This window comes from Protopterus annectens, chromosome 6.part1 (assembly GCF_019279795.1).
Source record: "Protopterus annectens isolate FY-2018-M chromosome 6.part1, PAN1.0, whole genome shotgun sequence".
Classification (NCBI taxonomy): domain Eukaryota; kingdom Metazoa; phylum Chordata; order Ceratodontiformes; family Protopteridae; genus Protopterus; species Protopterus annectens.
In genome coordinates, this window is record NC_056738.1 from 470,671,307 (window position 1) to 470,696,896 (window position 25,590).

Sequence of the window (25,590 nt, forward strand, 5' to 3'; positions counted from 1 at the left end):
AGGCCTGGGATAAATTTCACTATGTATTTATTTATTTATATATAGACATTCGTTTACTGGGGAGGTCTGACTGGACAAGTAACCCTTTTTCAGTGGAGGCCCGGGGAGAAAAGCTCCACATTTAATCAATACAATACAGTAATACAACTAATGGAACAGTCACACAAATAGTACAATCATTCAAATCATAATCCAATAATACAAGAATAGTACGATAATACATTTAGCAAGCTAAAGGAGACAAGTACAAGTACTGTGTGTATGTAGTCAAATATGAGTCAGGTACCGGAAAGAATTTTGTTGGTTTAGAATCAGCAGTGGGAAATGTTTTAAAAGTTTAGTTGCAAAAGTTAACAGTTCATTCTTTGCAGTTTTTAAAAAATTCATATAACACCAATATAACCTGGAATGAGAATGTTAGAAGTTATAGGTGCCAATTGTGAGATATTTTTGTGTGTGGAGTTGGATGGAATAGTAGGATGGAAAGAGGATGGCTGGAGAGAACAGGAGTTGCTTAGCTGCTTTTCAGATTTTGGGTAGAATGGGGTGTTTCTGTGGTTAACTGAGATAAATTTCAACCTGGCATTGAGCAAGAGCATAGCAAGTTGTCATTTAGATGGATCTTTAGCAGGTTTTTATTAGTAAAGCAAGATTTTGGTATGGATGTGTGAAGTAGTATATATTTGTTTTCTTGTGGGAAGAAGATGGTGGAGGGACCTAAACCTCATTACCACAATAAACAGAACATGCTGGAGGGACAGGTTCCAAACCCAGAGACTCCTCATACTCTGGAACAAACTTCCAATTCACGTCAAGCAGAGCACTCCTCTTTAAGAGAAATCTTGACAAGTGGATGGGCAATAGGAAGTTCACCCTGGGGATCGCTTCAGTGGCCATGCATGACAGGGGCACTGGGAGCTAACTTTTGGTGGCATGATGCCAGGGAATCTTCTTGGGCTAGGCTTATATAGGCTGCAGGGCCATTACCTTAGTACACACCTATGAACTTATTATATGTTGAGAATGAATGAAATGGTGGAACAATACATTATAAAGGTTTGAATTATGTTTATAGAAAAAGTAATTAGTAGAATGTTTTAATAGAAGCCTGGGGGCAAACATTGTAGAGTAGATGGTTGTAAATGGGGAATAGAAAATGGCCCTAAGCTGAGAGATAGCACATTGGTCTTTGTGAGATCACAGAGCTAGTTTCTGGCATCACACTTTTTTTTTGTAGTATAGCATTTAGTACTATTCAACTCTGTCAGGTTTAAAGGAGTGCCCTGGGGCTATTGATGATAGGGATCATTCTAATTTTGAAATCAGAAAATGTTTTGTTAAAGGATACCTGGATTCAAAAGAAGGTATGTTTGAAATGCAAGAGGGAAGTTTGAGTTGATGTACTTTTATTAGAGATTTTTACCTGTGTGGAAGTTAAAGGTGAGTGAGGGTTCATGCTGAATACCAAGATATCTGTAACTGGGATCAGATACTGTGAGTTGAAGGTTTTCAATGAGTATAAACAGCTTAGTTTAGTCTTTGTAGTGTTTTCTCTAAGCTTGCTTTCAGAAATCCAGATGCCAAGTGTCTGTAAAATATTACAGAAGGAGAATTTGTAGAGATTTTAAGTTGTTTGAGGAATGAAAAGTTAAATTGTTACTGTAAAGCATCATGCTTATGTAGTTTAGATCTGAGGGTACAGCAGCAATGAAAAGTGGGAATCAGATGGGGGTTAGATTACATCAGAGGTGAAAAACATTGGAGAAGACCTTACCTGGGAAGGGCAGTGGTGAAGGTAACTGAGTAGGATGGAATGGTCAACTATACTGAACGTTTTTCTAATAATATTTTTGTTGATATTTTGTATACAAAAACAGACACATTAACACAGTAAAATAGCCATTTCTACAAATGTCTATATCGCATCTTACTCTGTACCATACTAAGCCTTGTTAAACAGCCAAGCATTATAAATTAATCACAGAGCTTAGATTACTATGTCTGTATTAATAAACTGAGTTTTATCCAGTAGTTATGGTATGTGGTTATTATGTTTGTTTTCATCTTAATAGTATACAATACTTTATTGACAGAACAGTGACAGAATTGATAAATTCTGTAAATTAAGGCATAACTTTGCTTTTCTAGCTTTTCAAGTTTTTTTTTTGTCATTTTCCTGGCTCTAGTTAATAAGCTCCAGAGAAGAAAGAATTAAGACACGGGCACAAGCATTAAGCAACACCAAAGGTTTAGTCAGTATACATTGATCAGACAAAAAATGTTTACAGGAAACATTGATTTTCTCCCCAAAATGTCAGTTTTCAGGAGTTACACCTCCAAAACGGAGTACCATCCTTTTTCTATATAATTTCAATTCCATGTGAAGTGATGAATGATCTGTGCAGATATTTCCAAGAGAATAATGTGTAAATCAAAGACAATGTAGCTTTTATCAATATTTTACAATATTTATGTCTATTGTGCTTAAAGCTGTGCAGCTCACTGTCTTTGATACAAAATATTTAGTTTTTAATAATTTTATTTATTTTGAATAAATATGGTCTCCCTATTTCAACATTTGTTTTAAGATTGTTTAGAAAATGAAGAATTGGTGGATATTTTAAACTATGTGTAGTATTTCATTAAATCAACTCTTTAGAGACTAAAAATATCTAGAAATTGTCTATTGATTTGCAATGTAAGCTTGTTTTCCATAAACTGGCCACATGTACTTTAGTCTCACTTAACACTTGATTCAAAAAAGATCAAATCTCTATTTTTTAAGCTTAGCAGTTTTTGAAAATTTAGGCTACATATAGAATCTTATGTAACTGTTATATATTGAGTAATGTGAAACACCATGAGTTTATCTCAGGATATTTATATATAATGTTTCTAATTGGTTTTAATATGTTTATGCAAGCAGTATCTCGTGGAGTATTGGTGTTTTTAAGTAATTATTTCTTTAACAACCACTTCACATTATTATTTAAGATGTCTGTATGTTGTATAGTTCTATTTTTAATTTATTTAACCAAATTGCTTCATGCAAGTTTTCCATTTTGGTAAATAATCAGAATTCAACCATAAAAGTATATTGTTTTAATAACCAAAGCTATATCATCTGTATCTAGATCAGGAAATTCTGTTCTACCACCTTTCTACTCTTTTACAAGCTGTCCCAAATCTATTTTAGGTTTTTTGCAGTTCCATAAGCACTTCAAACAAATGTCATTACATTAAAAAAAACGTAGAATGAGCGACAGGCAAGCAATTTAAGCCACAAATGTACTTTACTGGAATAAATTAAGCGCTTTTCGTCAAGCCAATGCCCGACTTCCTCAGAAAACAACACATATAGACATTAAAAACCAACATTTATATATACATAATCATTAAAACACTCCATCATCTCATTAGTTAATTAACTTATTTAAAGTAACAGTGACAAACAACTGTATACTTCATCAAATCCATCCTATTTTAAAATATGCACAACGTTAACATAATAAGGCAATAAACAGTAATATAACATAACAAAGGGCATACTAGTAATGTGTTAAAAATGTTCCTAATAATCATCTCTTCAAGCTTTTTAGTTTTAAGAGACTAGAAACTGAACAAACTTCGTTTATACTAGGGTGGCAATATGCATATAGTCTAACCTGCCATGACAATTCAGTTTCCTCTAACAATAAGGGTCTAGGTCCACCCCTCTGGTTGACCTCAATGTGGTCTATTGCAACAAAACTGAAACTATGATTGTAGTTAGTTGCAATATGTTTAGCCAGTGCGTTTTCAAGCTTTAAATTTTTAATAGCATACATATGCTCATACATACGATCTCTTAGCCTTCTTTTGGTCTTACCGATATAGAAGGCTGAGCATAGTTTGCACTTAGCTAAATAGACCACAAAGGTTGAGTTACAGTTTAATTTATGCACTATTTTATATGTTTGGTTGTTAATATGGAAAAGTTACACATATCACTAAAATGTTCTGCAATCCTGAACTTGACCAGATGTGAAGTCTGGCCAAAATAAAACACAGAGCAACTGCACGTGGCCAGATAGATAACCCAGTCAGTTTGACAATTAGCAAAAAAAGAAATTCTATAAACCTCACTGGTGTTTTTGCTGCTAAAATCCTTAGTCTTACAAACCAGAACTATCTTGGATGTGTCCAAGATTTGTAATGACTCAGAAAGAGCCCCAAGTTTTACCCTTCCTATAAAAAAAAAACTGGCCTCCGCATTTTCAGAATACCAGATAGTCTGTTATCTGCCAAAAGAATGCTCCAGTGTTGGTGGACACTATTAATTAGTTAATACAGCAGTATTCCTACCATAAGTTGTTACAAAGTGAACTGTCTCTTGTTCCTGATGTTTGGTTTTATATTCCAGGAGAGAATCCCTATCTATAGAATCCGTGGTGTTCTTAGCATGTAATATATGTCCCAATTTATAACCCCTTTTCAAAAACCGAGAGGTGAGATCATTCCTGTATAAATCATATGATACTTTCTTAGAACAAATACATTTCATTCTCATGTATTGAGACTTTATACTGTCCTGACTGTAGTTCACCCACTTGTTTTCATTCATATAGTTGACAAGATATTCAGAACCTGATCTCCACACCAACCAGCAATCATCCAAATACCTCCTCCATATGTCCGTGTCTTCCAAAAATATGTTGTGAGAACTATTGTAGATGATCTGCTCTTCAATGTATGCCATAAATAAATCAGCATATATATGGGGCAAAAGAAGCCCCCATAGCCATTCCCTGAATTTGCAGATAGCAGGCATCACGATATAGAAATATGTTTTAGGTAAGGACATGTTCAGCTAATCCTAACAATAATGTATTAAATCCTGGGGACTATAGACCAGATTTAGAAAGCCAATATTCCAAAGCATCAATACGGTTTGAGATATTTTGTTACAAATTGAGACAATGGTTCAAATGTTGAAATGTATGGTTTGAAATAAGTTGCCTCAAAGCTTCAGAATTATATTGAGACCAATCAGACAATATAACCAATTTATGATTATCAGCCAATTCCTTAATACATTGCAGTTCAGTCTTTGAGAGGTTATTTGATCCAACACCAGACTCCCTAGAGTAGAAATGTATATTCCTAAGCACACTGTTTTGAAACATTAGAACAGTTGAATTTATGGGTGGTGTAAAAGTAGACTTATGGTACCTGACTTCATCCTGGACACTACTGGAATCATTATCCTGAAAAAACAACCATATCATTAGCAAAACTGTCCTCAGGAACAAAAAAGCCAGGTATAAAAGTTAGTCCTGTATTCAAAATATTAATATGTACAGGTGACAAAGTACAAGAGGAAATGTTTAATACATTTGAATTGGTTATTTCTGAGCAAACATTCTCAGCAACCCTTCCATATTGTTTTGTTTAAATCTAAAGGGACATTCTTATTCCTTTTTGGTGTTGGAGATCCTGCTGTGCATTGTGCATCAGACTCAAGGGCTGAAGATGAGTCATTTCCAGTAGAATCATAACCAATAGGGGACATTTTCTTTAGAATGGAATGTGGACATTTTTTTCTAGAGACATATTTAAATGGATGTTGAAACCTTACATGTTTAGCCTGATTTTTTGAGAATGGATCACCACTCTCATAATCAAGATCCCACAAAAATGTATTTTTCTTCCTGTCTTTTAGTTGTTCTTCTAAGCTCAATAAATCACTACTTAGTTTCTTGAAATTCAAAATATCTTGTTCAATAATCCTCTCATAATGTCCTGCTCGGATCTCTACAAAATTCATATAGTAGCCTGTGTTGGGGGCATCAGCCCATTTTTTAGTAATGTGGCATCAGTATTGTTTACCAGAGGCTGAACACAGACGATCCATTCTGTTAACAACAATGATGCCTGCCCAAAAGCAAATATATTTCTAGTAGGGTAAAATACAGCAAGTGAGACCACAGTTTTGTGTGTGTGTGTGTGTGTGTGTGTGTGTGTGTGTGTGTGTGTGTGTGTGTGTGTGTGTGTGTGTGTGTGTGTGTGTGTTTATCCGAGCTGTTAGCAATCATTATTTTTGTGAAGTTAATCTTCTTTTTGTGCCTTTTGTATAACGAAATGTACATGCCTTCAGTCATTTGTTGTATATAAATTCTAAATAAAAACTACATTATAAACCACTGTCAGCATATGCTTAACATCGTTTCAAACCAAATGTGTAATTATAAAGCCACTATTTTAATTTTCATATTACACTATTCCCTTGTAAGTCACCTAAAATATATTATTCAGTTCTAGGACATTATTATATTAGACCATAAATAATATATATTTTGCATTGAATAATCCTACTAGGTGTTTTTCTTATTGTATAGCTATCATCATTATAATCACCATCATCACTAACAACCATTTTTTCCATTGATACCATGTTCCTTTTAAATATCTCCATATTCCTTAAAAGTCATTGTAATGCATAATATATTTCAGTTGAGTTGCATTAAAAACCCAAATGCTTATATTAAAGCATACACATTCTTGCAGCTAAAAAATCATTTACTTCTAAACATGTTATTAAATGCAGAGCCTAAAAGTGTAACCTAGAAGTGTAATATAATGTTTGCCATCTGCAGAATAGGCAAAGTGCTTTTTTTGAGCTCTACAAAGATGGCATCTGCTGGTAAATCTTTGTCCATGTCGAAGTACATCAGATCAGAGACAAGGAATGAAGTGTTGAAGCCAAGCCTGAAGTTGTTTTGCTTTAGTTAGATTATTTATTGATCACATAGGAAAGTAATTAGATCTCTGTGATAAGCTTGTTATTCATTCATGGTGGTCACATGCTAGCAGATTTGTGATTTTTAGGAAAAGGTATAATTGTGGTCTATTTACAGGGTCTATATTATGTGATCGAATGTTTAGGTGATCGAACACCTAAATGTCAACCTGTAAATGTCAAACTCTGACAATCGCGAACGGCCATTTACGCAAATTTTTTACCTGGGAAAACATTTGCTTGGCCGTTATTGGTAATTTGCCCTTTTTCCCAATGTAGAGCAATCTCAGAGTTGGTATATTTAGTTAGGGGAGTGGGGGGGTGAAGCCCCCCACTTGATTAGTGTTTAAATGTTTGTTTTGTTTACTACGACCAAGTGAAATTTTTTCCCAGGGAAAAAAATGGCATAAATGGCCGTGGTTTTAAGGAGTTGACATTTATGGGTCGACGTTTAGGTGTTCGATCACCTTAATGTTCGATCATGTAATATACACCCCTATTTATATTCATTAAGGGCAATATCAGTAAAGAGAAAAAGAATATATATGTAAGTGAGAAGCCAAGATGTAAAGAAAGGTGCTTTCTAGAAACATTAGGTATAGTCATTGGTTGAACAAAGAGAATTTTTTGGTGATTATATTTAGCAGAGTGTATGCTGTGTCTCTTTTAAATGGTTTGAAGTTGAAAGGAGGCAGTACAGTGTACTGCGAAGGTGGAGAGTGCGTGATTAGTTTATTGCTTGTAACCAAAGTACTGCTTTGAGGTGGTCGGGTTACAGGTGATTGTAAAAACACATCTTTGAGGCATTTGATGCCTTGATTTGGGGAACAAGATTTAGTTTAAGGTTCTCTGCTAGAAGGAGGACTTTATTGCTTTTGTTGGCTAAGAATTCTTTTAATTTGGCCTTCAGGTGTTTTTTTCTCTTCCTAAGAGTTGCCTTTGCTGTGATTTGCTGCTTAGGTTTGTTTTCTAAGGGAGATGATGGGAAAGTGAGAGACAGTGAAGGGAAATTTTCTGCTTTTCCAGGTTGTATTCTTCAGATGTAATAATGATTTTGTTTCAGTGGTTAGCCAAGGGCAGTGTTTGATTTATACTCCATACAGATTTGTATGGCAGGGGATCCTCTTGAACCTCTTGAATTAGATGGAGTGTAATGTAGAAAAACTGAAAGTGAGGGGTCTGCAGTACATCTAGGAGAGCTTAGCTGATTGCAAGGAGTTAAATGGTAAGTTTTCTTTGTTGTTAGGTAAGTGTTAACAGTTGATGACGACAGGTGGTACTTTAGGTCCTTTAAAAGATCAGTAGGAGATGAAGGGGGATGTCATCTGAAATGGAACTGCAGAGGACAGAATTTGAGTGACATTTGTGTGGTTAATCAGTTAGGATTACTTTGAATAGAGTTTTTGAGGCTGTCTGCTATGAGTGAGAGTGGTAATGAGCTGTTAGAGTTTATGGAGGTTGACAGCATAATAATGATGTCATAACACCCTAACCCGTCATGGCTAAGATCTTCTAGTATTATATTATTTATGTTTAACCAGGAGGAAAGTGTATGCATAAACTGATTAAATGTAGAAGAAGCATAGCGCAAACCTATACATGCATATATTGTCACCTGTATTAATTTTAGTAAAAGGGATTTGTTAGAATAGATGAGGATGAAGAAGCTAAGGACTGAAAATTAAGAATTTATTTTTGTTATTATTAAAAACGGAGCCCCTTCTCTTTTTTGTGGAGTTTGGTCAGCCATGCCTATTTTACGTTTGTGTAAATTTGACAAAAAGTAAGAGTAATCGCTCATCTATGATCCAGTATTTGGGGCCATGTAATAAAAAGGGCATCAGGAAGGAATCCAGAAGAAAGCTACCACAAAGGTCCATGGGATAGAGGGGGAATGCATATAATTAGGAGCTAGAGAAGTTGGTGCCCTTCTTAAGTGAGGCCAGAGGAAATGAGGAGAGGCAGGATGTTGATGTAGAGCATAATGTCAGGGACATGTGAAATGGTCATTCTGAACTGGACAGATGATGAGAAAAGGGGGAGCACAGTAAGCAGATTTTTATGTACTAACTACTCCCTGGAGGACTTCTTCACAGAGAGGGCTCTAGACTCAAGGAATGGACTTTTAGAATTGGTGGTAGAGAGAGAATCCATAGATGCATTCAAGATGCTATAGAAAAGGAGGAAAAAGGTGAAGAGGAAGGTAGGAAGGGAAGAGTGACCAAATGTGAGATGCACTTAAAAGGGCAAACTAGACAAAGAATATTGCTGTGTGCCATAAAACAAACGTAACGTAGTATAATGCCTGTGGATAACAACCCATCTTTTGCTTGAACATTTTGTATCCTGAAGGTATCCAGGTCCTTGTTCTCATCTTTCTTGTCTCTCTCATTGTTTGTCCAACATTCTCATTCTGTCCTACCTTCCTTGCAGTATCCACCATTTGCTTTTCTTTATGCAGATTAAAGAAAGTATTTAGATAATAAAGGAATCAGATATAATAATTTGTATGTATGCTGTGGTATATCCTTTAAAACTATTTATTTTTTTTTTATCTTCGCTAAAAAAATTAAAATTTTTAAACAAAAAAAAAAAAAAATGAAGGGCAAAAAATGTATTTCAAATCTGCTTTGTGTTAGAATTGTAGCATGCCTTTATGAGCAGAGGTACATGTCTAGACATTTTCTGCTGCTATTGCCTAATAACTACCTGATAAAACGCAGTAAGTGATATTACTTATAATAAAGGAAAGTTTATTAGGACTAGACAGTAACATATTTTGCATCCACATTGTTTTCAGTTAAATGGAACATGGCAGACAAAGTAAAGAATCAAAATAGGGAAAATTGAGCAGTCCAGTGGAAGTATTTGTTTTCTTATTTTAATGAAAGCATTTAAAGTCATAAGCTATATTCCTTACAACTGTTTTTAGGGTTCATATCACGTTATTGAAAGGCGATAACGTTGGATGCCACAATGTTGAACCCTATGCAGCGAACGCTAAAAATAGCAAAGCTGCAGAACATAGAATTCTTTCCTAGGGAAAGAATTTGATTGTCCATTTCTGTGGCTTTGCTATTTTTAGCACTCTGATGGAAAGTTACGGGGGTTCAGGTAAGTATGTGATTGTGTGTACATTAGGGTTTGGGGCGGGTTAAGTATGTTAGGGTTAGGGTGCGGGTAAGGTGAGTGTGCGATAGTGACGGACCTTAGGGTTAGGGTTGGGTTAAGGTAAGTGGATAGATAGTAGTGTTTATATAGTTTAGTGTAGGGTTAGATGTATGATTTTAAGTGTAAGTGTGTGGATTGCTGTCTTTTTTGGTGTGCCTGTGTTGTGTGAATGTGTTTCGGAATAGCAAATTTTTTCCCAGGGAGTAAATTTGCTGTTCTGAATGTTCGATATTGTGTGCTTTAGATTATTTAGGTTCGATTAAACGGTGTTCGGTGTTTTCGGCTTTCGATGACATGATATAAATGCTGTTTTTATTGTAATGCATCTGTTTACATATGTTCTAATTATGATAGGACTATGATTTGTCCAATCTGCTTTTCACTAGCTTCACCTGATTGCTCTAAATGCACCTCTGTCTGGCGATATGCGTGGAATTCGAGGTGTGGACTTCCAGTGTTTCCAGCAAGCGAGGTCAATTGGACTCAGAGGAACATTCCGGGCATTCCTGTCCTCAAAACTGCAAGATTTGTACAGCATTGTCCGTAAAGCAGACAGGACATCAGTACCTATCATCAATCTCAGGGTATGTATTTAATATTACCATCCTTCCAGATCTGAGTAATGTTAATTAAGTCTATTCCTGATTCCTTGAATGTAGGGTGTTGAAATGACTGTCTTGTGGAAGAAAGAGTTTTGTGTGCAAGAGCTGAAATTTCACAGTCACATTAACCCTCATGAGAGTGATAGCTGAGTCTGTTATAAAAAGTGATTCAGCAACTAATTATGGAACAGTATTAATGGATGCCTCCGACCCACATAGGAGGTAGGCTGCAGTCATAAAAATTCCATATGTTGCTCTGAGTAAAAATTTTGGAATGTATGACAGTATAGGAATATTGTTAAATAAGCCCCGTTTTCATTGCCTTGTGTGGATACTGTAAGAAGTAATCTGTTATGGAAATGATTAATTGTCACTTATATTACATTTCTGTGAAACTCTTCAATTCTTTAATGATAGGTATAGTGTTCCATGTTGATGACCATCATTTGTGAATCGGATGGAGACAAGTGATGTCAACTGTCATGGTCACTATAATGTGTCACCTGCTAGCAGGGGTGTGTGTGTGTGTGTGTGTGTGTGTGTGTGTGTGTGTGTGTGTGTGTGTGTGTGTGTGTGTGTGTGTGTGTGTGTGTGTGGTACACTTAGTGCTGCTGTGTGCACGTGTGTAAACATGCATACACATAAAATTGTTGGTGTGGCTCAAAAGGGCATGGGGGTCTTGTGACTGGAGGCCACCTGGTGTGAAAGGTCAAGGTGCAGTGACCCTTAAAGATGAAAGGCTGGCATATTTATGTCTATGAAGGAAGTCTGCATTACTTTTTGTTTATTTTTCTTAGCAAGACCACCCTATTTCTGAAAGCCTCCATTTCAGAGTTGATGCTTTCGCTGTCTTAGTGTTTTAGTAATTGAATATTTCATACTACCTGATTATCCTTGCACATGTACAATGATAGTAACCAAACTTATATTTTGACAAATGCAAGACTGGTTAAATGAGACTCATGATCATTAATAAATGGGAAATAAATGTGACTGGCTAGCATAAATGAAAATGTTACTACTCTATTACATAAGTGATTGTAATAGGAGGAAAACTCATGCATGCAGAATGCATCTTTCCACCTGACTCACTGAGCTATAATGACATTCATGGAGAGCACCATTATTGTTACAAGCAAGTCATATACTCAGCATTTGTTATTCAGAAAAAGAAAACACATGCAAAACTGTATTAATGCACAATAAGTGTAATCCTGTTTTGGTCATTAAAATTAATCCTTAAAAACTCAGTGTGTCTACGTGTTTAACAAAATAGACAACCTACATTTACAGACAATCTTTGCATATTTACAAATTTAAGAAAGAATGATTTAGAAGTAAAGTACCCTGGTTCGATTCTTGGAGGTACCTTCTGTGTGGAGTTGGCATGTCCTCCCTGTGTTTGCGAGGATTTCCTCCAAGTGTTGCAGTTTCTTCTCACATTCCAAAAACATGCAGTAGATGGATAGGGCACTCTAAATTGGCCATAGGTGTGAGTATGCATGTGAATGTGTGGTGTAGATGAACTACCATGGCAGGGCTAGCCACCTGGTGGTGTAAACCTTGGCTCTAGATGATTGTCACTGTTGAAGTGACACCCTGAACCCATGTGCAGAAATGAGGAAAAATGAGATGTGGATGGATGGATGGATGGATGGATGGATGGATGGATGGATGGATTCAGAAGTAAATATTCTTCTTAAAATACATGAGATGCAAGTTAGTCATTCTTATCACCTTCCAAAGTGAGGAATTCATGTACAGCAATATTGCTGTTCCTTCCAAGAGTGTAATATGAAAATGATATTGCACATTTTCTTTACTCATATTAGACTCTGGCATGTTTCAAAAACAGGGAGTAAACAGGAACTACAGTTGTTAGTGACAGCACTCCCTTTGAACTGAGCATGAGATGATGTAGTCATCCAGGGCTGTAACACCAAGCAGGCTTAAGAGGGTACCATATTTTGATATAGTACTAGTACTGCTACATCTATTTTCTAGCTTGGCTTCCCCATATTTTCAATTCATTATTTCATTTGTATTCCAGAAGTGGACACATCTTTATAATTTACTGTGTTAGGTATTATTGAGAGCTATTAACTTCAGGCTCCAGCTTGAAGACATATTTAGTGGTAAACAATGTAATGGACTAGTGGCACCAGCTGATGGTGCTGTGGCCTATAAAAGCTGGCACAATACCTTTTACTGCAGTACTTCCCTCTGTCTATTAAGTGATTGAATGACCATCACCGTGATCAAATAAGTACTTCATCTGATTTGCTTGTGTTGTAGGTAGAAGTGTGGCTAGGGAGGGGCGAAGGAGCGACTGCCACAGGTACAAAATGTTAGGGTGTGCGGTCTGGCGATCCCGATTGCTCTTTAATGCATAGTTGCATACCAGCTTTTAAAAGCCAGTATTGCATTTGCATTCAAATCTGAGCACTGTAGTGCTCTCTCTGTGTAGTTTAAACTGTAGGCAGCAGTTTGCTACAGTTTAAAAGTGAAACAAAAATCTGTTTTTTAATAAAACCTGAGCACTGCAGCATAACTAGCTAAAATGTGAAATGTAGCCTGATTGGCTACTGTATTTTAACACCTGATCACAGACTTTTTTGTGGAATTGTGTACTGTACTGTACTGTACTGCAAGAAGCCAGTTGGCTTTTTTTGAGGGAGTGGTGTCAAAAAGTGTATGTGTGTTATTAATGCATCTCAGAAACTGCTCATTGTTAATGCATATCAGAAACTACTCTGTGTGCACCCTTCATCTTATTTATTAATGTATCCCCCCCATCAAAAGTCTAAGATTTCACCAACTCAGAGAAAAAAGGGGATGCCTTTATTCCTTTTTTTGAGATGATATGAACTTAGAGGAAGTATATATATTGACTGGAATACAGGGGTAGTATCAGAGTCCACAGATAAAGTGGATATTGAGAAGGGGAGCAGCCATCTTAAACAAACACTTTAATGTAAACTCTATTTTAGTGGTGATCAAATGAGGAGAGAGGGCAGTGTGGTTGGTAAGCTGGTTGGCAGCATCACAAGGTAGACACTATATGTCCATCTTAACAATATTGCTAGGATCTGTAACTTTGCTCCACCCTTTCATCTTTTGATGGTGACTAATAGACTGGTACTGTCTTAGAGTATGGTGGCATTATTTGCCTTGGGCTTTTGGACAATGACCTGGAGGGCCTGCTATGAGTGTGGAATAGTCCTGCACAGTTGTTGATCTTGTGTTGCAGAACTGTCATGCTATGCTTCCCTCAAGAGACCTGCACTGACTGATGTTCACTACCAAATATGACTTTTAAGATTTTATGAGTTCTGAGTCCTTCTTATTTAAAATATGGTGGTCTACAATTCCTCATCTAGGCCCCTGAATTCATAAGAAATAGGGCTGATCTCCATTTAGTGTTATAGTTGGCATCTTCTGAAAGGTTGGGTTTTTCCTACCGTGCCCCATTCTTCTGAAATTGGCTACTATACCTTAATGTCTGCTCATGTATATTACTGAATGTCTGTTTAAAATTTGTGCAGTATATTGGAGCTTTTCTCCCCAGGCCTCTGCTGAAAGGGTTTTTTGACTAAACCCAGATGAACAAACCAAGTAAACAGAACCAAAATAAGATAAAATAAGTAAATAAAAATAAATAAAGTATTCCATCCTGATTATGGTTTGTGCAACTGTGTGGCCTCTTTCATGAGTGCCCTAAAGTATCACCACAGTATTTTTATGAAGGCCTTTTCTTGTTTGTAGAGAAGTTTCACTTCAGTTTTTACTTTTGCTGCTTTTTTATTTATTTAATGTTTTTGTATTTTGCTATATGTATTCATTTTTACATATTTATGTTAAAGTATTTGCCACAATTAGTCCGCGGTGGTGCAGCGGTAGCATTGTTGCCTCACAGCAAGAGGTTCTCCCGTTCGATTCTCGGCTTGGGTAGGGAGTGCCTTCTGTGTGGAGTCTGCATGTCCTCCCCACGGTTGAGTGGGCATTTGAAAGACTTGCGTTGAATGGGTGTGCCTTCGTTGAAGGTTGGGCGTCGGGCTGGCAACCCGACACCATAAAAACCAACTGCCAATCATTAGCTGACCGGAGTACCGCTGTGGCAACCCCTAACCTGGAAATGCCGAAAGACAAACAACAACATTTGCCACAATTAATGTGTTTTAGTTATGTAGAATATTTAGGATTCAAGCTTTGTAATACTGTAGTGATAACATACATCAGAAAATTATTTTTGTCCACAACAAACATAAAGTACAAAAAGTGATGTATTTTGTGTAGCAGCATTTGCAGGGATATACTAGATATATAGAAAAAAGTGTAAAAGAAAGATATTTAGTAACATGGTGATTATTTGAGCAGTGAGTCTTCATGCAAAGTAACTTGAATGCAATGCCAATACGTGACTTTGTTACACTTAAGCCCTCCATAAGTTGAATTTATTACCAGATAAGACTAAGAAAACATGAAATTGCCCAGTGAATGTCATAGGTAATGCATATTCAGGAAAAATTATCCCCGTCAAGAAAGTTGGTAGCCAGTAGGTAGGAAATATAGGGAGACAATGTACAAGTTACTGTTAAAATATTTGCCCAAATTAGAAACATTAGTAAGTCCGTGACTGAGTTTCTTAACTAGATGAAATGATAATGTATCCTGTGTATTAAAAGATTACCCCTTTACTCAGAAGTTAAACAAAGTAAAAGCTTGCAGTATCACCACTTAGAGATATTCTAAAGCTCATGAACAAGATAAAATTACTTAAAACTCTTTATTCAAATAAAAATAAAAGTGAATTGGGGATAAGCACTTTTGGCTGTGCCTTCATCAGATCCTAGTTAACCAGCTCACTGCCTCTTTTTATGTAATATGCCCCATCCAATCAGATTATCTCCTGAGGTTTCTCCCCTTAAGAACCGGTTTTAAAGGGAATAACCCGTTTAGTCCAGGACTCCTGCCTGCTTGTAAGTCAGCTATCCTGCGTGTCTCATTGATCTCAATTCTGTGTGATAAATCACCTCCTCTCATACTGTCCTTGATCTTTTCCAGGGTCAGAAAATGAAGCTTGTGTCCAGGATTGTTCTGAATATGCTGTGAGAGGGCATTGGTGTGTACTTTCAGTCTGATATCACTGAGATGATGTAATATCCTTGCTTTAAAGGGTCTATTTGTTTTCCCAACATAGAACCCTTCACAATTGTCACAGATGGTAACATATACAGTATTTCTTGTTTCACAGTCCACATAGGTCTTCAAGTGATACTTATATCCAGTAGGGGGATGTTTGAAAGAGTTACTAGTGTCAGTGTACTGACATGCCTTGCATTTCCTGCATGTATATGTACCCTTCCTGGTGGTCATCCCATGGTGATCAGATCATTCTTTATAACATAAATGTCTTTTCAAATTCTGTTTATTCTTAAAAGAAAACCCTGGGGTTTCTCCCACTATATGTCTGAGTTGATCGTCCATGGTTAGAATTTTCCAATTCCTCTTAATAATCTCACATATAGTGGAAATGTCATTACTGTATGTTAGTAGACATCTCAGGCTGTCAGACTTTTCACTGTTATTATGTATCCCCGTTTCAGTATACCTCCATCTTGCTGAGAAATATGGTTTTCCCCTGGTTCTCCTCTGATCCTTGACCCATTTTATTCCTTGCTGGATTTGATCTTTGTAGCCACGAGCTAATAAATTCTCCTTTAGTTCTATTTCATCGCTAAGTACTTCTTCTTTGGTACAAAGCCTCGATGTGCATAGGAATTGACCATCAATTTTCTGTGGATAGGTGTGCTGAGGATGCATACTTGATGTTCATCGTGCATACAGCTGCAGTCATAACAGATGGGTTCTCCTGCCGTCAGGCGGGTCCTCGGTCGGCTGAATTCCAAAGTCTAGGTCCGGCGTCAGTTGTCGTCGCTTCTTCCCTGACGTCAGTGCGACAGGGGTATAAAAGAACCAGCCGACGCCATTTTCTTCAGTCTTTCTTGCCGCGCGGTGCCCGAAGCAGAAGCAGTTCGCAAGTGCCTGTCGGCCAGCTCCTGAAATTATGAAAATTTTGCAACTGAAGTCTTCTTTAAAGCTAAGTACCCCGCTGGGGAAACTTTTCTTGCCTCAGACTGATGTCAGACAAAGTTAATAATTGTATTTCATGTGGGAAGCAAATACCGCATAAGGATTTTCATTCCCTCTGCATTCCTTGCTTAGGCCCAGACCACGATGCCTCTGTCGTTTTTGTGCTACATTCAACAAATGCACCATTAATCGTCAGGCGGAATTCGCCCAGCACTATTTTGGCTAAAAATTTAACTATATTATGTCGTTGGATACTCTGACTCCAGTTTTATCTAAAAAATGCAAAGATAAGGACCGACACATGAGGTCCGCGGCCTCTACCGACACCATGCCAAAGCCAACTACAGGTGGTTCGGTTCTCAGTGAGGTGCCTATGCAGCCCCTGCCTACCGATGACACTTCATTGGCGGTGTCTCCTGTACCCAAGGTCGCAGGCTCCTGGGCCCACAACCCGACTACAGATACCGAAGCCACTCTTGGTGGTGAATCTCAACATGCAGACAGGTCTGCCTCCTCTCAAGATGTCTTCAGACCTTCCTCTTCTTTTTCCATCAAGGCTTTCACTAAGTCTAAAGCAGCCATGCATTCTAAGAGACAAGCTACTCAGGGCCCTTCTCCAGACCCCATGCCTAAAAAACAGATGCTTAAAATGGCTGAGGATTTAATTACTCTTATCAGGGGTTCTCAACCTCCCCAGACAAAAGGCCCAGAGTGGAGGAAGAATCCCCTTCCTCTGACCAGGCCTCCATTATTTCAGAGCACTCTGATGAACAGGAACATTCCTACTCCCCTTTTGAAGATTCTGATGCAGAGGAGTCCATTCCCTCTGCCCCCCCCCCCCCAGAGGATTACTCATTTGGGGAAACCTTGCATACCTTAAGAGAGCACTTCCACTGGGAAGGCCAAGAGTACTCAGATTCCAAGAAAAGGCTTAGGGATTTTCTATTGCTACCTCAGCACAGGCCTCTGGCTATACCTCCTGTCTTAGACATACTAGATGATGTGTACTCGGAGGCCTGCCTAAACCCAGATTCCTTACCTCCAGCCCCAGTCAAGCCTGACAGGTACTACTGGGTTCCTGCCTCACACCAATTTTTATACAAAAGCCATGCGGCTGACCCAGAAACTATTTCACAGGGCCCCAAGGGAATTAAGGCCTCCACTGCTAAAAATCCATTACCTTCCGAGAGAGATTCCAGATCCTTAGAAAGGTGGGGAAAAAAGGTATACACCTTGGCCACCTTAACCATGAGGGCATTAAACTGCCAGTTCCATATGCTAAAGTACCAACAGTTTCTGTTATCTCAGTTGAGAAGTAAAATGTCACAACCTGAACAACCAGACTTAAAGGAGTTGCAGGATTTGATGCATAGTGCAGAACAAGTGGGTAAACATACCTTGCAATGTGGTTTTGATGCTCTAGAGGCCTCATGTAGAGCTGCTGTTACAGGATCAGTCATACGTAGACATGCCTGGCTCAAGGAGCAAACTTTACCAGATCATGTCAAAGCTAAATAACTAGATGCCCCTCTACAAAAGGATGTATGATTTGGTGTTAAAGCTGAGGAGGTATTAAAGAAAATGGAGGAAAAGGCTAAATCAATGCAAACAGTGAAAGATTGTCTACAGGTACAACCACCACGTTTCAGTAGAAATTGGCCTTCCAAAAATTGGTCCTTTCCAGCCACAGACAGACCCCAAAGAGGTAGATACAGACGCCCGAGGGGCAGAGGGCAATCTCAAGGATCTTTTAGAGGCAGACAATGGCAAGCTCCTACACAGAGAGGTGGTGAGGATAGTTCGCAGCCATTCAGAAAGCAAGCCCAATGACTTTCCCCTTTGCATGCCAAGCAAGGCTCAAATGGCAGCACCCTTAGGCGGAAAGCTGGCATTATTTTCAAAAAATTGGCATATTGTCACAAAAGACAAATGGATCCTGGACATTATAAACAGAGGCTAGAGATTCCATTTTCACACCCTTCCAAAAATGAGAGGCATGCCAAACCTGCCACACAATCAAAGGGCAGAGGCACAAAGACAAATTTCAGATCTCATGGACATGAAAGCTATTCAAGAGGTGCCTACTCACGAACAAGGTCAAGGTTTTTATTCCAGACTATTCCTGGTACCAAGGAAGGGAAAAGATTGGAGACCTATTTTGGACCTATCCATCCTAAACACATTTTTACTCGTACCAAAATTCAAGATGCTCACATTACAGCAGCTTCTTCCCATGCTGGGCAAGGAGTCTTGGCTGGTAACATTGGACCTCAAGGAGGCATACCTGCATGTCCCAATCAGACAAAATTGCAGAAGATACCTCAGATTTCTTGCAGGTTCAACCCATTATCAATTCTCTGCATTGCCCTATGGCCTATCTCACGCCAGAGAAGCAGGGGCAACTAACTCAATATTTCAGAACACTAGCAAATTTCACCAGGCTGACTGCAAGGAAAATCCTGCAGGCTCTGGGATTCATGGCATCTTGCATCCTACTAATCCCATGTGCAAAGCTGCATATGAGGAAACTTCAGTGGTACCTGAAAAACCTATGGTCTCAACACAGTCACAGTTTGGAAACAATAATACCACTAATTCCATGCCTTCAAAAGGAATTTCTGTGGTGGGCTCAAGCATGCCAAACAAACACATGTCTTCCATTCTGCAAGCCTCAAGCAAATCAAGTCATCACAACAGATGCCTCGGACTACGCCTGGGGGGCGCACATGACAGATCGGTGCCTTCAGGGCAAATGGTCCCAAAAAGCAAAGCACCTTCACATCAATCAAAAGGAAATGCTAGCAGTAATAAATGCTATTATAGCATTCAAGGACCTTCTGCATCCAGGTCAACTATTGATAAGGACAGACAACACCACAGTTATGTGGTACATAAACAAACAGGGAGGAACACATTCATACCCCCTATGCAGGCTGGCCATGTCACTTTGGAACATGGCTCTGGAATTACAAATCGAACTTCAAGCATAGTTCTTGCCAGGCAAGGAAAACATGCTGGCAGACAACCTAAGCAGAAATATGACAGATCCACATGAATGGAAGTTGCATCCTCAAGTTTTTACAGAGATAATTCAAGCATGGGGAAGACCAGACATAGATCTCTTTGCCTCCCACAAAAATCACCAATTGACAAAATTCTGCTCAAGGACTTTTCATCCAAAGGCCTGGAGAGTGGACGCTCTCTTTCAGTTGGACAACAATGACAGTTTATGCCTTTCCACCTCTTTCTCTGCTGCCCAAAGTTCTATTAAAAACCAGAGCAGACAGACCAAAGATGATTCTTATTGCTCCAGACTGGCCAAGACAGCACTTGTACCCACTCCTGAGGAGCCTGACGCATTCCCCCCAATGGACCCTACCACTGATGCCTCTTCTTCTGACTCAGCACAGTTACAAAACTCTTCACAGTCAGCTGAAAACTCTCAATCTGGCCGCATAGAAGATTCCTTAACATCACAACAGACCCTACTCTCCAAGGAGGTGCAGGATGTCATTTTGGAGGCCAGAAGGCCGTCTACTAGAAAAGCTTACTCCGCAAAATGGAAACGGTTTTGTGCTTGGAATGAGAAAAAGGGCCAGGACCCTGGAAAATTGAATTTACCTCAAATATTACAGTATCTAGCTGAGCTACTAAGTAGTGGACTTTCATTCTCCTCCATCAAAATCCATGCCTCAGCCATTTCTGTAGAATACAACACTGATCCACCTTTATTCTCTCACCCCCTCTTAAGACAGTTCCTCAGAGGGGCTAAGAATATAAAACCTCCAAGGAAACAACCAATACCTGCTTGGGACCTCAATTTCATTCTAGAAAAGCTGACCTTGCCTCCCTTTGAGCCAGCTGCCTCAACAGATTTGCAATACTTGTCCTGGAAAACAGCCTTCCTTTTGGCTATCACCTCAGCCCGTAGGGTATCAGAACTACAAGCCCTCATGGCGGTGCAGCCCTTTATCATCTTCCATCAGGACAGAGTTTCCTTATGAACCAACCCGTCCTTTATGCCAAAGGTGGTATCCAGGGTAGCTTAGCTTTGAATCAGGCTATACACTTACCTACCTTTTACCCTAATCCTCAAAATAAAGGGGAGAGACTTCTACATTCCTTGGACATCCATAGACAGCTGAGATATTATTTGGACAGAACAAAGCCTTTCAGAAAGTCAGATCAGCTCTTTGTGTCCTATGCTATAGGAGCTCAAGGGAAGCCAATTTCAAAACAGACAATTTCTAAATGGATAGCCCACTGCATATGCTTTTGTTACTCTTTTCATGGTAAAACTGTACCTGCAGGCATCAGATCTCACTCCACAAGGGCCACAGCTACCTCTGCAGCCTTCCTCAGAGGAGTTCCTACCAAAGATATTTTGGAAGCAGCCACTTGGAGTTTTGTGCATACCTTCTCCAAGCACTATCATCTACCATTATACTCCAAAACTAGAGCAGGCTTTGCCACTGCAGTCTTGCAGGGCATCCTGGCTCCGCCTAGTTCCACCTAGTGCCTACCACCCCTTTCTTAGCTTTGGGATTCTACCCATCTGTTATGACTGCAGCTGTATGCACGATAAACATAGTACAGTTTTGTACCTACCATAAATGTAGATGTTCGAGTGCTAATACAGCTGCAGTCCAGGTTTCCTTCCCACCTTCCCCTCTTGGAACAAGCCTTTTGGCTAACACCTCCTCATACAACCTGATTGGGGTATTCTTTTAGGGTGTATTTGCTTGTATCTACTGTATTTTGATTATATGGCATTGCTTTATTATACAAATTTATGTATTGCCTTCCTTCTGGGGGCATCTGACATCTGGGGCAAGAAAAAACGAAGAAAATGGCGTCGGCTGGTTCTTTTATACCCCTGTCACACTGACGTCAGGGAAGAAGCGACGACAATCGATGCCGGACCTAGACTTTGGAATTCGGCCAACCGAGGACCCGCCTGACGGCAGGAGAACCCATCTGTTATGACTGCAGCTGTATTAGCACTCGAACATCTACATTTATGGTAGGTACAAAACTGTACTTTCTGCGTAAAGTATGATTCTTCCAGCACTCTTTATGGAGCTATGTACATCAGGATTCTAAGAATGACGTGGTGCTTTCCAGATACTCCACAAAACAGTGAAGTTCTTCTTCTGTACTCCCCCATAATATAAACACATCATCAACAAATCTGTCATAGTATATGATTTTGTCTCTCCATGGATTCCTCCAGTTGAAAATATGTTCCTCTTCCCGTTGTGCCATAACAATATTGGAGTAGCTATTGGCACATGATGTGCCCATAGCTACTCTCCATCTTTGCCAATAGTGTTCCATTCCATAGACTAAAATATTATTCTCTAGAATTATCTTCAATAACTAAGAAAAATAAGCATTTACTCAGAAGGTCAATAATCTGCTGTTTTTTATTTGTATTTCATGATTAGCAGTGCACAATCTCAGTAAAATTCCAGGGAGAAAAAGTCCAAGAACAAATGATATACAGACTTAAATGTAGTATACAGCTGTTGCAATTAATAACCAACTTCTAAACATGATTGAGTGTACATTTAAAAAATAATAAAAAAATGAGAATCATAAGAAACATACTGTAGAGAGAGAGAGAGTAGGTGTAATGGGTATGATTCAACTTATTTTTTTAACACAAGGTTCAGTTAAAGACAGAACAATCAAATGCATGCAGGAGAAACAGGAGTTGCATATACAGAGCATCAGAAAGATGAGAACTGTGGAACAATCTCATAACTAATGCAATAAATCACAGTTTTCTGCACTGGTATTAAGTAACAGAAGTGCCAAACGGTATGGGAAGAGACCTGTACATAACCAGATGCTTGGCTGTTCCTTTAATAACATTATGTCACTGTAAGTTACTGCATTTCAGCCGTTGCTCTTTGAAAGTCTTTATGCATACAAATGTCCACAATGTATTTGATGTCAATGCACTGAAATAGTTCATCCTAAAATATCTGACCAACTTGCTTCCAGTTCTCCATGTGATCTCCTAATGTAGCTGAGATCTCCTGTAATATTTTTGTACTATTACTTAATATACTGCCATCTTTAAGAAGAATCTGAGTAAGGCACAGTACTCTGATGGGACTACTGCATATCTGCAAGTCAAGCTCAACTCAAGTAACCCACACGTGCACCCTCAACCTGGTCTGTGAAATCAATAGGACTTGTTGGCGGGACATATTTGTGCCCCAGAGACTCCCCTTTGTGGAACAGACTCACTCTCCTCATCAAGCAGAGTACCTCATTAACCCTTTTTAAGCGCAACCTGGATTACTGGATGGGGAACAGAAATTACACCCCTGGGATTCCACTGTCCCTGCTGGACAGTGGCAGAGGGTGCTGACTTGTTGGAACATGGTCTAAATTCTGGCTAGGCTTGTAAGGGTCTCAGGGCCAATAGCCTAGTACCTTCCTGTGATCCTAAGGGAAGTAATAAAGGAAAGGTATGCCTACTTGAATAATGTCTCAGATTGACAAGCTACCCACTTGTCCAGTAGAATCCAGAGAGCTGAGCAGTATCTATAGATAGTAAGAGGTATGAGAGAGACATTTTATCCACTCCGTACGGGAAGCAAAATGTCCTACATATTTTGGCAAGGCATTAAATGAATACTGTTCATATACTATTAGTGTTGAAAATACTCAATCCTGTAATAAACTCTTCACCACAGCTTTAAGGAGGTTTACAATGACTTTCTCAAACACTGTATATGAAAGTTTTTTCAAACATAAACAGATAGTTTGAAATTGAATTTAAATGAAATGTTTTTGGGAAGGAAGACACCTCATGTGAGGCTGCACCCTGTACACCCCACTATTTATTATGGACACTGTCACTTTGTTGCATCTTGGGGAAAAAGAAGATTCCTCCTGCAGTGACTTGTTTTGACCAGCATATACTCTGAGTAACTTTGCATTATTGGACCATATGCCATTGCTCAAGTTGGTAACTCCTGCTGGAAAATTGGTTTGAGTACTTTACCATCATAACTGCTTATTAACAGAATGAACTTCCCTACTGCATTACTGGATATAGTTTATGTATTCTCTTCTGCTCACTTATTTTGTGTAACTGAATATGTGCAAGTTACATTAACTGTCAAAAGTCAGACACAGTGTGGGTACTGTTTCTGTTAGCATAACATCAAAATGTTATCCTTTTGATTCAACATTAATATTCATATGTTCATAGATTATTAGGTACTTACCAGTCTGTGAGAATCTTATGAAGCCTAGCATTACAATCATATTAATGCACATTATTCCCATGTAATACTCAAATGTAACTTAAATTTTTGTGTAAAAGACAGTCTCTAACAATAATCCAAGGATGTCATTGCAAAAAAGAAGTAGATGTTCTAGTCAAGGGTAATCAAAAACTATGAAAATAAAAATAACTTCAAGTTATTGGACAGACATTACCACAGTCAATATTCTTCTTACCACTGCTTATTTCATGTTTTTGTAAAATTACAACAGAAACACCCCTATCAGGCTGTGTATAACAAACTAAAACAATAAATAAAAAAACCCTTGTAGTTAGTTTAGAGGGATGCAGTGGCATTGATACTGGAAAAAAGACCAAAATATTTTTCCTCAGTTTTTGTGGCACGAGTGCCCTTTAATGTACTTCTGTATTCGTTTACATGTCACCTTAAAGCTGCTTAGTGTCTGTATTTACTAATTTTGTTGTGTTCTTGCAGTTGTTGCAGTTCTTTTAAGCACTAAAGAGCCTGCATGATATTTATCAGATATATTACCACTTCTGGTGTGTTATAGTACGTTTTGTCTGATTATTAATGACTGCCTGCATAATTCCCCGTTATGTTAAATGTATATAGTAGGAATATATTTCACTGATACCACTGTAATAGTTTCATAATATGTTCAAAGGTTTGCTGAACAAGCTCAAAGTCTTTTGGCCATTCAGAAGCTTGATGTTCCAGACTCCATCTTGGAACTTACAGTTGCCCATGTTGTCATTCACTTCCCTCTTGAAAATTTTAATTAATGGGCTGAGCTCATCTGAGAGAGAGAAAGAGAGGCAGAGAAAGTGAGAAAGAGAATACATTTCCTCATTATGAGGTATGAAGTTGTCATGTTTCGCAGTAGATTGAGATTATTTATTTTATTTATTTTTACTGAGGCTGAATATACTCTTGTGTTCATATTACCAGGAGGTATATTTTAAGCAACTTCCTCTTGTGTTCAGGGCACCAGATTATTTCAAATGGTAAGGAGTCATTTAATGCTATGTATATCAGACTTAGGACCCCTTTAAGAAGGTGATAAGATACAGAAAAGAAAGAAAGTTGAAATAAGACCTGAAGCCATTTGTGAATAATCCTTGTCCCTTCTCCACTTGCATCCGAATACGTGTAATTATGTTACATCTGCAGTGCAGGCAGTATAGAATCAATAATATTGAAAGCCATTTTCACTGGAAAGTTCACAAAATCAGAAAAGCAGTTTTTATTTTCAGGGGGCAAGGCCCCCCCCCCCACCTTCCCTTACTGAAGGATTCATTCCCATACCCTATTATTTAAATATAGTATTTTTATGATCACATAACCACGAGGAAAGGCAGAGATTTTGCAATTAAACATTTATTTATTTTTCACATTTACAGCACTCCAGTGCAACAAAACTATGCAGTAAACTAACAAGTGAAAGACATATCTATGCACAAGATCCAATCAAACCAAATAAAAATAAGTAAATAATAACCAGAAACATATGCAGTTGTGGGATTTCTTTCTTTTTTTTTTCTTTTCAGTAAAAGTGACAGTTTCAATAAAACATATTTAGTGAGCTATTCCCCTAAGTGACATATTGCCTCATAATAAGTTGTCCCTGTTGTAGCTTTCTTGTTGTTGAGTTATGCATGCACATTTTATTTCTAACTGA

General features: G+C 38.3%; 1 protein-coding gene across 4 annotated transcripts in view; it reads left to right on the top strand.

Annotated features, from left to right (window-relative positions):
* The window catches only part of COL18A1 (collagen type XVIII alpha 1 chain), a 1,701,455-nt gene that overhangs the window by 1,639,867 nt on the left and 35,998 nt on the right, over positions 1-25,590 (top strand). For all 4 annotated transcript variants that reach the window (XM_044075903.1, XM_044075900.1, XM_044075901.1 and 1 more), the window contains one exon: positions 10,336-10,533. In XM_044075903.1, coding sequence (XP_043931838.1) covers positions 10,336-10,533 — 198 coding nt within the window. The remainder of the gene's footprint in view (positions 1-10,335; positions 10,534-25,590) is intronic.